The sequence below is a fragment of the Sabethes cyaneus genome, chromosome 1, assembly GCF_943734655.1.
Source record: "Sabethes cyaneus chromosome 1, idSabCyanKW18_F2, whole genome shotgun sequence".
Taxonomy (NCBI): Eukaryota; Metazoa; Arthropoda; class Insecta; order Diptera; family Culicidae; genus Sabethes; species Sabethes cyaneus.
The window spans coordinates 162,761,782-162,776,262 of NC_071353.1; the positions used below are offsets into that span (position 1 = coordinate 162,761,782).

The following is a 14,481-nucleotide window of genomic DNA, read 5'->3' on the forward strand; positions in this document are numbered from 1 at the left end:
ATTGCTCGATTCAACTGCTTGACTAGCCTACTTGATTTGATTGCTCGATTCGACTAACAGCTTGATTCAACAGCTCGACTTAGCCACTCAACCCGACTGCTCGACTAGACTGCTTGACTAAACTGTTCGACTCGAGTGCTAGACTAGACTACTCAATTCAACTACTCGACTGGACTACTCGACTTAACTCTTAGATTAAATTGCTCGATTAAACTGCTCGAGTCGACTGCTCGGTTCAACTGCCCAACTCGACTGCTCGACTCCACTACTCGGCTGGACTATTTGACCGAACAGCTTGATTTAACTACTCGACTCAACTGCTTGACTTCTGTTTGATTCGGCAGCTCGACTTAACTGCTCGACTGGACTACTGGACTTAACTGTTCGATTAAACTGTTCGACTAGACTGCTCGATTTAATTGATCGACTTGATTGCTGGACACGATCACTCGACTCAACTGATCGAATAAACTGTTTGACGGGACTACTCGACTCAACTGCTCGAATGAACTGCTCGACTCAACTGTTCGACCCGACTGCTTGACTAAACCACTCGATCCGTCTGCTCGACTACACTACTCGATTCAACTGCTCGACTAGACTACTCGACTTAACTGCTCGATTAAACTGTCCGACTGGACTGCTCGATTTCACTAATCGACTTGATTGCCCGACACGACCACTCGATTCCACTGCTCGACTCGACTACTCGACACAACTGCTCGACCGGACTGCTTGACTGAACAGCTTGATTTAGCTGCTCGACTAGACTGCTCGATTTGACTGCTCGACTTGACTGTTCGACTCGACTGCTCGACCCAACTGCTTAACTCGATTGCTTGATTCGACTGCTCGACTCGCTTGCTCAACTCGATTGCTTGTCGCGATATCATATGGCCGGTGTTAGAAGATGATTTTGAATGCAGCAAACTTTGAATGCATTTTTCTCGAAGTCAGAATTTTGCCACTTGGTTCTGTCTGACTTAACACCGACCATATGAATCGGTTTGCGGCATTTTCCGGATCGTAAGATTCAGGCTCAACTAGTAAAATATACGTTTAAAATGATTTATTTTCGTTACCCGAATAATCTAGCTTTAAAACCCGGTTAATCCAGTCCGACCTGCATCTATCATGTCTTCGGAAAAGTTGTTCAAATGAGAATGTCGTCTTCCTTAATTTTATGTTCCTTGAATAAAGCAAACTGTGACTGTGACAGCTGACAGTGAGATGAACAATCAGTAAGTAATTCTTAAGCGACAGTATTGTTTCAAACTTTCCCTTTTTCCGGTGGGATAAACGAGACACGTACGTGACGTAAGCCGCCACAATGTAACTGCACACATCTTTTAAACGGAGCTGGCGTGCCGGCGTATCCGTGCGGGGCAGCAACGTACGTGGTTTGGCATTTCATTGTGGGTTGTTCTTACGACAATAATACATCAACCGTTTCACTAACTGCGACGACGGACGGACGGACCTTTCATCGGATCGGATGCATTGTGATGCGATGCGGTGCGATGCGATAACGCCGCTACCCTCCCTTGTTAAATGGGTCACGATCGTCGCCGAAAAAAAGGAGAGTAAAAGATACTTTCAGTTTCAACGCATTATTATGCGAACCTTTTAATTAACATTTTTCGAGCGGCTTCGGGCTTCTTGTCCGTTCGGTGCTCCGCGACCAGTCCGTCCAGCGTCCGTCAGTTGTCAGTCTTTGTTGTGGGTTGATTTTATTTTTTGCTTTCATCATCGTGGATGCATTTTCGTGAGCTATCAGTTACGGTAAATCGTTCAATTCCGAGATCACATACTACACTCACGGCTGCTCTCCGGTCAGGAATTGAGGCTAAACTGCGACGTCCGACGCGTCGCGTCGGTCGGCCTGTCATCAACATCGCCGTTGGGAGTTGTTACATGTATCATGTTAGGCTGGGATTTTTACTGGTAAATGTTTTTGTTGTTTTCAACTGGAGGGCATGTTGATGACCTTTGTCATGAAGTAAAAATAAAAATGTCGAGCAATGTTTTACTCGAAGATCAACGAACTGGACGTTGTTTCTCTTCGAGATAATTGCCTATAGGAAATATAGAAATTATAATAATCTTGTAAAAAATTATCGTAAATAAGTGCGCACTGAATGGTGTTTCTCGTATTGAAATGGCGAAGATTGATCTCATTTGCTTTAATTGCACCGCCGCGATCGTTCCGTAGAGTAGTCCTTCTGCGTGCCAACCAAGAATGATCAACAACAGCTAAATCCATCCTGCGGCTGACAGGCGCACACAACACAGGTTGTTGTTGTTGTTGTTGTCACTCCGCAACACACGGAGGATGTCGGTTGATATCTTCACCGGACGATCGCGGATGGAACGGCGAAAACATGTGGAATGCGACACGTCGCGATCGCCAACGGGAGATTTCGCACCTTCGTCCGACCTGCGACGACTATTCTCAAGGTGGTCACGAAATCCGATACCGCTGGGATGGTTGAGGTAAGGAAAAGCGGCCGATGACGTTCGAAGGAAGTCACTGAGTCAGGTGCGAAGCTGAACGTAATAATGACAGACTGGTGCACGCCTGTTCAATGTTTTCCGAAGAGCTTTGGAACGATCACGACTTGGCTCGAAGGCGCGTCACTGCTGGGAATTTACACGAATCCGGACGATATTCAACTGTAAACAAATTCTGGGTTTGATTTAGATTACAATATATGCTTTGGTCTTTCTCGTTCATAAATTTTAACTGACTCCGTCCTTTCAAGATACTCAACCGCTTCACACAGTAAAAAACCAACCAGCCGTTGAATTCCACTTGAACGTTTCAATTGAAACCATTTTGAAATTGTACTCACAACACTTGACAAGTAATCAACCCAGCCAAATTTAACGTTCAAAACGGTGTCTCCTCAATCATTCACTTCTTCACAGCAGCAGCGCACACAAATTCGACGATGTAATAACACTCGCTCGAATACGATTGCAGCAAACAACAATGGGCGATGTTTATTAGGGCGAAATTGCTGCCCTTTTTCAGCTTTTCGAATGGCGCGTCGGCTAGCTGCCCTTCAACCGCCGCTTCCATCTTCCGCGGCGGCGATCGAAATCGGGCCACCGTAAGCCCTTCAGCCATTCATACACAGTCCAAGTGATGGACGGTGAAGTTACGCGCGTTCAATTGTCAGGTGAGATTGAGCAGGAAAGCTTTTTTGAAGCCTCCCCACGCCTAACCGCACGTGTGCCGTAGATTATCTGATTAATTGCTTTCGCCGCGTCGTTACGCCCTTTCTGCCTAAGTGGACACCGAGCAAGAATGGGTGCCCTAATCTGACAGGTATCTATCCACGGTCTCGTCGTCCGCGGTTACGGGTGGATCGAGGTGTTTACAATTCATTTAAAGCTGCCCAACGGCAGCTTGGTGAATGTTTGACTGACTGACTGACTGACGGGGCAGATTTCGGTTTGGACACGTTACACGAGCACGAGTGTTGTTGCTTGTTTTCCACCCGGTTGATTGACAGTTGCACTTTTGGGCCAAACTGACCGAGATTTAGGTCAGCCAGCTCGAAACATTTGTGTTTGTGTGATATCGCGTCGATAAGTTTTCCTCCCGCTGACGAAACAAATAATAACAACGCGACATTTTAGGATTGATTGTTTTTCTTGCCGGTAATCGGTTTTCACACCACCAGTAATTCCACCACAAACGCCAATCGCAGGGTTTTACACCTTTCGACCCTTCCCCTCCTGGCCGTAATTGACTATAATTGCGGAAATATTACTCCATTATTTACGACGGCTACGATGTTGTCAATTCCTAGCTAGCTAGCGCCATCGTCGCCGTGTGATGGGACATGATGGTTTGGTTGTTTCACTTTCACCCCTGGAACGTCGTTCGTAGCCTAGCCTAGCCGTCTTTGTCATAAATAATCATCCCCATAATCGCTCTAATTTTATTGCATTCATTTACAACCTTTGGCACGTAATTGTCATTCCATTCACTGCTGGGATTTATTTTATTATTATTTTTTTTTGTTTTACTTTCAATCAACCAACAACGCCTTCTTCTAGTGTCGCTCGTTTCACTGTGCTGCACAGTTGTTTGGTTGGTGAGAGTTTTGCCCTGTGCGGCCGTCAGTCGTGATCTTTTTTGCAAAGTTGTATGCACAAATTTATTGTGAGTTGAATTATTCAGATGTGAATTTGTCAAAATTTATCGTTTTACGCTTAGATTTAAAAGTAGAATCTGAGTGGAAGCGATCGCAATTTGCTTCTCTGGGGTACTGTACATAAGTACTTTCACTGAACGTTTTTCGACAACCAAATTTTCATTTTTTGTACAAGAAAGAAGAAAACAACTACCTCCCACCTTAACTATTCCACTGAACAAAACTAAATGCACAGGAACACTGCCGGTACCCGAAAACTCGTACCTGTAAAGGTCCACTTTTTCCGTTCAGGAAAGTAGAAAATAACTCCCTTTCTCTTCTTTAACCCTCCGTTACTCGCGCTGTTGTATTTTGTACAACGCCTGTAAACAGTTAACTTTATCTCGGTATATCTCAGGACTCCAACAATGAAGAAAATTACTGTTTTCAGCAAAGTTGTCAGCAGCACCGCACTTTTTATAATCTACTAGCTGACCCTACAAACTTCGTATTGCCACAAATTAAACTATGTTGTACATAAATCGTGAATCTCGGATGACCTTTGTCACAATCTCGAGTTTTGCAAGTTTCTGGGGAGTTCATGGGTGTTTTAATATACAAATTTTCCTCACAGTTAAGTAGAAAACAACTTTCCCCATTGTTTAGCCTGATAAAATAAAGCGCATTAGCATTTAAATATTCGCCATCATTACAAACCATTTCGCCGAATACCATTTTGCAGAGCACCAATTCACGGTTGACCACAACGCGGAATATAGAGTTTCGCAGAATACCATTTCGCGAAAAACCTTAAGCAGGATGTACCATTTCACGGAAAATCTTTTCGTGGAAAGTACCATTTCGCAGGGGTGACCCAACTGAAGGAAAGTAATAGAGGTCAGTAGATCTAGAAAAATAAATAAATCTAGATAGAGGTGATCTCTACGGGATGCTGCCCCCCCCCCCCCGCAGTGGCCGGCGCTTCCGACGGCAGGTCGCCGGCGACACTCGTGGTCTGTGGCCGTCACGCGCTGAATCATCTAATGTTACTATTGATAGTTTTTGGTGGTCTTGTTATTGACTAATGTTTTATGAAAGAGTCTAAAATTTCTCGAGTTCGATTAGTTTTTGAGTTACGCAAAAATTTCTGTTTTATTTGAATGAGAGTCCTTATCCCCCTACCACAGGGGTGAGGGGTCTCAAACCATCATAAAAAAATCCTGCCTCCAAAACCCCCCAGTTACCAAATTTGGTTCCATTTGCTTGATTAGTTATCGAGTTGTGAGGATATTTGTATTTCATTTGTATCGGAGTCCCCCCCCTCACTATTGAAGGAGGAGGTGTCTCAATTCACCATAGAAAAAAAATTGCCTGCAAAAACACCCACATGCTAAATTTGGTTCCATTTGCTTGATCAGTTCTGGAGTTATGAAGAAATTTGTGTTTCATTTGTATGGGAGCCCCCCTTCTAAAGTCGGGAGGGGTCCTAATTCACCATAGAAAAATTCTTGCGTCCGAAAACCTTTAAATTTGGTTCTATTTGCTTGATTAGTTCTCGAGCTGTGAAGAAATTTGTATTTCATTTGCATAGGAGCCCCCCTCTTAAAGTGGGGAGGGGCCTAATTCACCATAGAAAAAATTCTTGCCTCCAAAAACTTTCACATGCCAAATTTTGTCCCATTTGCTTGATTAGTTCTCGAGTTATGAGGAAAATTATATTTCATTTGTTTGGGAGCCCCCCCTCCTAAAAAGGTAAGGGGTCCTAATTCATCATAGAAAAAATTCTTGCCTCCAAAAACACCCACATTCCAAATATGGCTCCATTTGATTGATTAGTTCTCGAGTTATGAGGAAATTCGTATTTCATTTGCATAGGAGCCCCCCCCCTTCTAAAGTGGGGAGGGGTCTTAGTTCACCATAGAAAAAATTCTTGCCTTCAAAAACCTACACATGCAAAATTTGGTTCATTACATTGATTAGTTTTTGAGTTATGAGAAAATTTGTATTTCATTTGTATGGGAGCTCCCCCTCCTAAAGCGGGGAGGGGTCATAACGCCCCTTATAAAGAGGGGAGGGGTCTCAATGCACCACGTACAAAAATCTTGTCTCCTAAAACACCCCCCCCTCTTAGTGGGAAGAGAGGGCTCTAACCATCATAAGAACCTTCCTCGGCCCCAAAGTCCCAACATGCCAATTTTCACGCCAATTGGTTAAGTAGTTTTTGATTCTATAAGGAACATACGGACAGACAGACATTTTGGCAGCATTTTGTTCATGTTGTATTTATATTTTCTATTTAGTTTTTGACTTGATCTCTGTTCCCAAGCAGCAATTTAAGTTTTGTTACGTTCCTCTAGTGGCTTTCATGACCAATCTTATCTAATCTAATCTAATCTCACGCTAACGCAGCAACTTCTTGAAAGCATCCTGGAAAATGACGATTATTGAATCAGTCATTTTTCTTGTCAACGGCCAGGCCAACTGCGCAGCATGTACCGCACGGAGAATTCCAAGGAATCAAGTGGAACCAGAAATAATACCTTATTCAATCAAACTTCTTGAAATCACGGGGAAGGAAGAAAGCGTGAACCTCCCGTACCAATCGCTTCCCATGCAGATAATGATTTATTTTCAGGCGTTGGAAGTAACTTCGCTCAAAAAGGTTATGTGGTACTCCGGATCCTCGGGGATGAACTAATGGCATTTAGACCAGAAGCCAGGCTGCAATTGACTAAGGATATAGCGCCTTATTTCGTTCTCTGAAAGTAGATTAGTCTGCCAAAAATATTAGTTTTATAATACAACACTTGAAAAGAAAACTCGTGTGGTTCACTGGTTGCCTAAAACTACAGTTGTAAGATTAGGTACTGAAAACCAGACGACCCCGCGCCTTCTAGCTTGACTACTCAATCATATAGATTAAAGTATTTCCAGGTGTGGCCATGTCGAGGCGCTAGGTAGGGACTTGGGATGGCTAAAGTTATGTTGGGCACTTTTTCCTAGTTGCCTTCCCCACTCGAGCCTTCTGATGATCGCTATCAAATTTCCTTCCGACCAAGAGGTCCACTCTTCGGGAGGCTTTTATAATCTATTGAAGAATTAGACCAAAGGCTCAACTAGGTTCAGTAACCAACTGGTGAAAGCAGCAATAAAACTGATTACGTTTTTCGCTGCTTAACGGCAACCACCTTAATCTAATGAAGCTTTTCGGTTTGTTGGATAAAGCTGTAAATAATAAAGCTTACTGCGTGAATAGCTAAGTTCGTAAAGTTTTACTGTCAGATCCATCCAGATCGATTTGATTCAGAGCGCCTTTACCATAATAAAATATCCGAAAAAATATATAATAAATGTTCAGCAATTTCCGTAGTTGTGCAGCATATGCGCATTAAATTTTAACGTGCATATTGGAATAAAAACTAGCTGAAATTAACGTTGCTGTAAAAACAAAAATAATGTTTTCGATAGTCAATCTTATTTTCATTCTTAAGTGAAAAAGAAAATTGCCTTAAAAATGCGTCGCATAAAAAAAATATTTCCGTGTTGAACTCGAATATTCTTCGTAGTAGCAGCAACAAATCTGTTTGGTCGGGCTGTTGCCGTATTAATAGCCCCATAAAACTAACAGTTCAACTTTGATTTAGTTGCCTCTCAACTTAAAGATCAACTTTGATTGGTGTGCCATGTTGTATTACCATGTCCCATTTAAAGTAAGTTTCTAAGAGATGTGCGGCATCGAACCAGTTTTATCGTGGTAATATAACCAACCACAATAAATTTGTTTTATTACCAGTTTTTTATGGTTTTATAGCTAGTTAAAGGCAGTTTATGACTTGTATCACCTTGGTCTCACGCACCACCACGATAAAACCAGAAATAATGATTCATACCGCAATAAAACCTTCATAAAGTTCAAACAAGTTTTTGGGCGAGACAGATACAAAGCGCCCGAGGAGGTGTTCAGAGCGGTCCATAGAAAAAGGCTAACAAAGGTTAATGGTTCAGAGAGGTCTTAAGAAAAATTATTAAAAGCTCTCTGTTGGACCCTTAGAGCTTAAAGAAATCTTGCGAAAGGTCCAAAGAGAATCACGTTATGTTTTACAAACAGAGGTCCTAAAAAAGGATCTACAGGGAGACTTTCTGGGAGATCTAAAGAGAGGTCTTGAGAAATCGGATTTCTACAGATGAGTTCATAGAAGTTGAAAGATCCAGAGAAAAGCATCGTTCCAAAGATATTCCAAAAATAGGCTGGGCCGCACTGTATCAAGAACTCATCTCCACTCTATACGGTCCTAGCTAGGATGCTTGTCGCCATTTTCTCGAGCGTCACGACGCTCGCAAATCAGCTTTGATCTGTTCGGCGCCTGCAAGAAATTGAGAGACTCAACGTGCTAGATCGTTGAATGTTTCTATTCCTTGCGCCGTTGGAATCCTTGACGAGAAGAGATTGTGCTGCACAGTTGTTCGGCATCCTTGCGACGTGGCCAGGCTTTATACCGTAGCGTAGCTGCCCGACTAACTTTCATCCTCCAAGAAGTCGTGCTCCTTGATCGAAACGTCTTGCGAAGGGAAATCTAGGCACGAATTTCAGCTTGAATGCGTCGTTAACCCGAATCAGCCCAGAATTACTCCGTCCATTCAGTGCTTCTTTATGTTATGGTGACCCGAATAAAAATGTACAGTAAAGAAACATTGAATTTTACTGTTACAAAACATCGAAAAACCACATTGAAATAGTGAAAATCTTTGTAAAATTTACAATATTGCTGTTTTCACAATAATTTTTAATGGAAACCGCCAATTTTACAGCGAATAAGGGGATGCTTAAGTGCTGTTACACTAAATTTTTCGGCTTTTTCCCATACAAATAAAAACCAAAAACAATAAACTTTGTAGTACATCCACTGTAAGTTTTACACTATTTTACAATGAAGTTACAATGAAATTTAAGGTAAATTCTGCAAATTACATTCTAGGCTTTCGGATTATTATGACAAAATAAAACCGGCTGATTAATTACGGTATTTCATGTTTTTGAAAAGATATGACAACAATGAATTTGACAGACTTCGAACTATTATGATTTTCGAGCTAGAGTACTAGAGTACTAGAGGCCAGTACACCTACATAAACAAATTCCGTTCTTTTCCCTTAACGCCTGGTCTCAATTTGTTAGATCCTATCGACTCTTTGTTTCACCACTGTCTTCCATCGTTTCCTTCGTCAATTGTAAAATCTACCGTCGTTAAAACTTAATTATATGCCTTACACCTCATTCGATGTCAAGACGTAGAAACAACGAGGTTGGTCTATTATATAGGAACGGAGCGGAGCCTTTTCCCGAGCACCCGCGTTGAGAATCGCGGCTAACACGCTGCCAGACGAACAGGGGGTGTAAGTCGCAAGCGCCTGCATAGTGTCGTCGTCCTGTGTCGTCTCGATCGGTGGTTTTCGCAGTAGACAGAGGAAGAGGCACAATTTGTGTCTAAAAATAACTCAACCTGCCAAGGATGGGACCTTAGGATAGAGATGGTTTCCGGTTGCCATTTGCTGCGAAACAATTTTTGCATTGTTGCCGAATTATATGAAATTTTTTGCCAAGAACGGTACAATGAAGTTACAGCAGAAAGTGTTGTAAACAGTAAAATTCATTGTAATCGTAATGTTTTTACATTTCGTTATGCATTTCTATCCGGGTTTGCTTTTAAAGAGAGGTTCATAGAAAATCAAAGGAATCTTCAGCGGAGATAAGATATGATATGTAAGATATGAAGAGCGATGACTTACGTAATGGATTCGAAATAAGTCAAGAAAATAAAGATTTATAGAAATTTTCCTAAAAAATTAGAAGGATTAGAAGAGGTTCAGAGAGATCTAGAGCCAAGTTCATAATAGTGGATCTATAGTGGGGTTAGTAGTGGAGGTCTAGAGAAATTGACAGAGAGAGGTACGTACAAGTCCGGAAAGAAAACTTCATACAAGAAACATTATTAAATGTCTAGAAGGAAGTATGGAGAAATCTGAACGGAGGTTCAGAGAAGTTTTGAGAACTCTAGGGGTGTTCAGAAAAATTTGGAGAAATTTAGAGAAGTTTGGAAGCAGTCTCGAACTGTTTCGAGAAGTCCGGAGAGGTTAAGAGAAAAATTCGAAGATATTTCGAGAAGCCCGAAGATGTGTGGACAAGTCTGAAGAAGTTTAGAGAAATCTGGAGAATCTCGAAGGTCTTTTGAGAAGTTTCGAGTGGTTTAGAATAGTCTGGCAAGATTTAGAATTGTCTGGAGAAAGATTCTAGCAGATGTTAAAAAAGGCTAGGATAAGTCTAGAGAGAGAACTTAAGAGACATTGGGAAAGAATAATAGAGCTCTAGAAGGAGGTACGATAACAATATCTTGAGGGAGTTTCAAAGAGGTTTTGAGAAGTCTGGAGAGGTTGGGAATAATTCGAAGATGTCTAAAGAAGTTCGAATATGTTTGAGGAGGTGGCAGTGACTTAGAGAAATGTGGAGATTGAACTGACAGAGTGAATGAGTGACAGAAAGAATGAGTGACAGAGGAATGAGTAACAGAGTGAAGCGAACGAGTGACAAAGAGAATGATTGACAGAGAAATGAGTGACAAGGAGTGAGTGACAGATTGAATGAATGAGTGACAGAGGAATGAATGACAGGGTGAAAGAGTGACAGATTGAATGAGTGACAGGTGAATGAGCGACAGAGGGAATTAGTCACAGAGCGAATGATGACAGAGTAGGTGGATAAGTAAGTGAATGAATGAATGAATGAATGAGTGAGCTAGTGTGTGAGTGATGAATGAGTGAGTAAGTAAGTAAGTGAGTTGGTGAGTGAGAGTGAATGAGTGACAAACTAAGTGAGTCAGTGCAAGAGAGAGAGAGAGAGTAAGAGTGAGAGGCCGCCAAACTCAATTTCAATTATATTGTTCTATTGATTATAAAACACGATTGTTTTTAATTTCATTTATATTTAATTTCGCTCTGTCTTTTAAATAGTTAGATTTGTAGTTTCATTCTATTTGAAATGCACTCAACATTTGATTTGTTTTTGACTTGTTTTGTTAAATTTCGTATTTACCTATTATTCTTTCAGGCAAGTGACCACTTTCGTTATATTTTGTTCATTTTTCTGCGTTTGATTTTACGTTTTTTTTCGCATTACAATTTGTACTAACTTTTGGTTTCGTTTATTTAAAGAGTATCTTAATTCAACTTTCGATTTGCCTAAACCATGTTAGGAATGTCGATTTTTTCAATTTCTAGGTCAATTTTGTAGCCGAGATATTTGACTTTTCATAAGCAGCAATTTCATCACCATATTTCTTACGCTTAGTCCCAATTTAAATCTGTACTAAATTTATTCTTGTGTTGATTTTTCCCATCAACCGAGACGAAAGTGAAACCAATGGGATGTAAATTTATTCCTCGGTGGTTACATGAAAATCGCCATTTAACGGTAGAATAAATCTCCCCCAGCTGGCTCTGTCTGCCGTCGTTCGATCTGCGAGAGTAACAGATCGATCGAAGGCGTGTCCTGCGTGGTTAATCGTTGATTACAACTTACCAAACTTGGCAAAAATTGAAAACTACCGAAACCCCAACTTATGTCACAAAGCAACAGAGCAGCGAAAATGAACCAATTTCGAGCGAACACAATCCCTGCTGCTGCTGACTGGCCTGCCAGGCTGATGTCGCCCCGGTACCATATGAAGAGATAAATTAAAATGTTAATGAATACGATAAATCATCGATATTCGGACGAAACGGGACCCCACACTCAGCGCGCAGGCGCGCTGTTATGGATATCACTTTTCAATTTCATTTCGTCGCGCAGCGCGTTTCCTTTCGCGGGAATTTGCGTTGTGTTGTAAAAATCCAACCCTCTCAACCGTCGCGGTACCACCCGGCCCCCCGGGCCGGAAAGGATCGCATTACCATCAATACGTTTTGCTTTCCCGTCAACCTTTGTGTGTTGTGCGATAACCAATTAGGTATTAAAATATGGACCACTTAATAACCGATTTTATTGGTTGGTTGGTTGGTTGGTGGTTTCGTTTTTTTTCGGAGAAACTCCTGATTGAGCTTTTGATGATGGTGAAACTGGTACAATTTAATATTAATTACAAAATCTTTCCTTTCGCGCTTTATGTTCCACAGATCTACCCCACCAGCACCGGATTGCTCAGCGGACCACGGCTTGTAGTTTTGCACCGACACAATGGTGACTTCGGTTTCACCCTGCGACACTTCATCGTTTATCCACCGCCGGAAGCAACTTCGGTAAGTATTGCGAACCTTTTTTTCCCTTTCACGACTCGGTTTCATTGTTGTCACTTCTGTGTCAGGATCCCAACGTTGGACGTTTAGCGGCAGCTGCCGGAATGCCAAACTTTGCCCAGCCCATGGATACGGTGTTCGTGAAGAAGGTCCATCCGAACTCGCCGGCATTTCTGGCCGGCCTGCAGGAAGGCGACCGGCTGCTGGCGGTGAACAGCATCTCGGTGGCCAGCCTGCCGTACGCTCAGGTGGTGGCTACGATCCAGCAAACGCCCAAAACTCTGACGCTGCAGGTTGTGCCGAAGAATTACGATCTTCTCCAGACGGTGGGTGTTTTGCCTTTTCACTAATTGGATGGTTTTAACTGATTTTTGTTTTGTCCCTTATTTTGATCAGTATTTTAGCGAGACGGCCTACAATCCGGAAACTAATCAGCGGCCACAGCCGCAGCAGCTGTTTATTCCGAAGGCGTCTTCGACGCCAAACTCCCGAACAGGTCAAGGCGTTAAACGGGTTCTGACTGATGTACAAGAAAAGCAAGAATCTCTCTACAGTACACTGCAGGAAATTGTTGGGAATGCTGCCGCAACTAGCAATGTGCCACCTTCAGCTGCAGCAACAGCTGCATCCAATGCGAACAAGGCAATTTATGCGGAGGTACCGAAGATCCGTTCACCTCCGGTAGCATCGGAGGCTCCCACTTTGCCAGTGGCTGCCTTCCATCAGCAACAGCAGCAGCAGCAACGCTCCAAACCACTGGTGTTCGATTTCGATCCCATCAAACAGCAGCAGTACCTGGCTCAGCAGCAAAAATTGCTGCAGCACAGTAAGGATAACGATTCGATAAGTTCGTATGATTCGATAAAATCCGCCGCCACGCTTTCGGCCAACGACGTCCTAATGGGCGGCGGCGATAGTGCAATAATGTCCCGATTGAGGAAAAGCTTCGAGCAGAAGGAGGAATTCTTGAGGCGCCCAGCGCCCGTTCCACCACACTCGGCTCCGTTCGATGTCCAACAGCGGGAATTCTACGGCAGACCAAACCGGCTTCAAAAATCCGTTTGGCCTCCGCCAGCTGGTAGCAATTACCAGCAACAACACCACCACCAACAACAACCCCAACTAATGCCTGTGATAACCACTACCAACGAGCAAGATTCCTTACCGAAACCAACGAAAATGTCCTTTGGAACGCAAACGACTTCCTCCGGAATGTCGGCAGCGTCAAAGCCGAACCTTCCAGCTGCTGCCAGCAGCAGAGAACAGCACTCGACTCACCTGTCAACGATTCGCGAACAATTCTTCAGCGGAATCAATGGCATCCCTTCTGCTTCCCTGCAGCAGCAGCAGCAACAACCGCAGCTGCAGCAACAGCAGCAGGAAGATCCGGCCCACTTTGGGCCACCGCCCAGATCGGCCCCTCCCTCACTGACAGTACAAAACGGACTGCAACCGCTGCAGCAGCAGAACCAGCTGAGTGGCTCACAGTCGGCCCTTCCCCTGTCGCCACACAGTATGCACGTCGTTTCCGAGAAAGCCAAACTGTTCGAGTCCGGTCGGCCACTCTCGCCGGATGGCGTCGATCGGGCTGAACTGTACAAAAGCGAGCTTAGCAGGTAGGTTTAACACCGATGCACCGGAACTTCTGGAGTCTGAAAGTTATAACTTTTTTGTGCTAGGAGGTAGAAACATGGTTTCTTCGGCAATGTTGTGGTAAATGTAAGAACAAACAACTTTGCTGAAGAAATGGAATTTTTATCTCCTTCGAGTGCAGAGTTATTGAGCTTTTTCTTTGGCAGTTCCCTAAAAATTAGTTTTTCATACTGAACTCTTATTAGTTCCGTTTCACAAAAATGCAGTGTTCTAGGTAATAATCCAAGTAGTCCAAACACACGTTTTGTAGAAGGCTAAAAACCTCTAGTAGCTTTCCTTGCAAAGTATCTTGCGATAACTTTGCGAGAAAAGCCTCTGGAGGTTTGTAGTCTTCTGCAGAAACGTGTGTTTTAAGTGCTTCGGTAATTACCTAGAATACTGCATCCTTGTAAAATGA

At 42.9% G+C, this 14,481-nt stretch overlaps 1 protein-coding gene across 4 annotated transcripts in view; it reads left to right on the forward strand.

The window, feature by feature from the left end:
• The window catches only part of LOC128744133 (rho GTPase-activating protein 21), a 400,890-nt gene that overhangs the window by 301,185 nt on the left and 85,224 nt on the right, over positions 1 to 14,481 (forward strand). For all 4 annotated transcript variants that reach the window (XM_053841350.1, XM_053842035.1, XM_053842130.1 and 1 more), the window contains exons 3-5: positions 12,312 to 12,434; positions 12,500 to 12,757; positions 12,828 to 14,047. In XM_053841350.1, the coding sequence (XP_053697325.1) occupies positions 12,312 to 12,434; positions 12,500 to 12,757; positions 12,828 to 14,047 (1,601 nt within the window). The remainder of the gene's footprint in view (positions 1 to 12,311; positions 12,435 to 12,499; positions 12,758 to 12,827; positions 14,048 to 14,481) is intronic.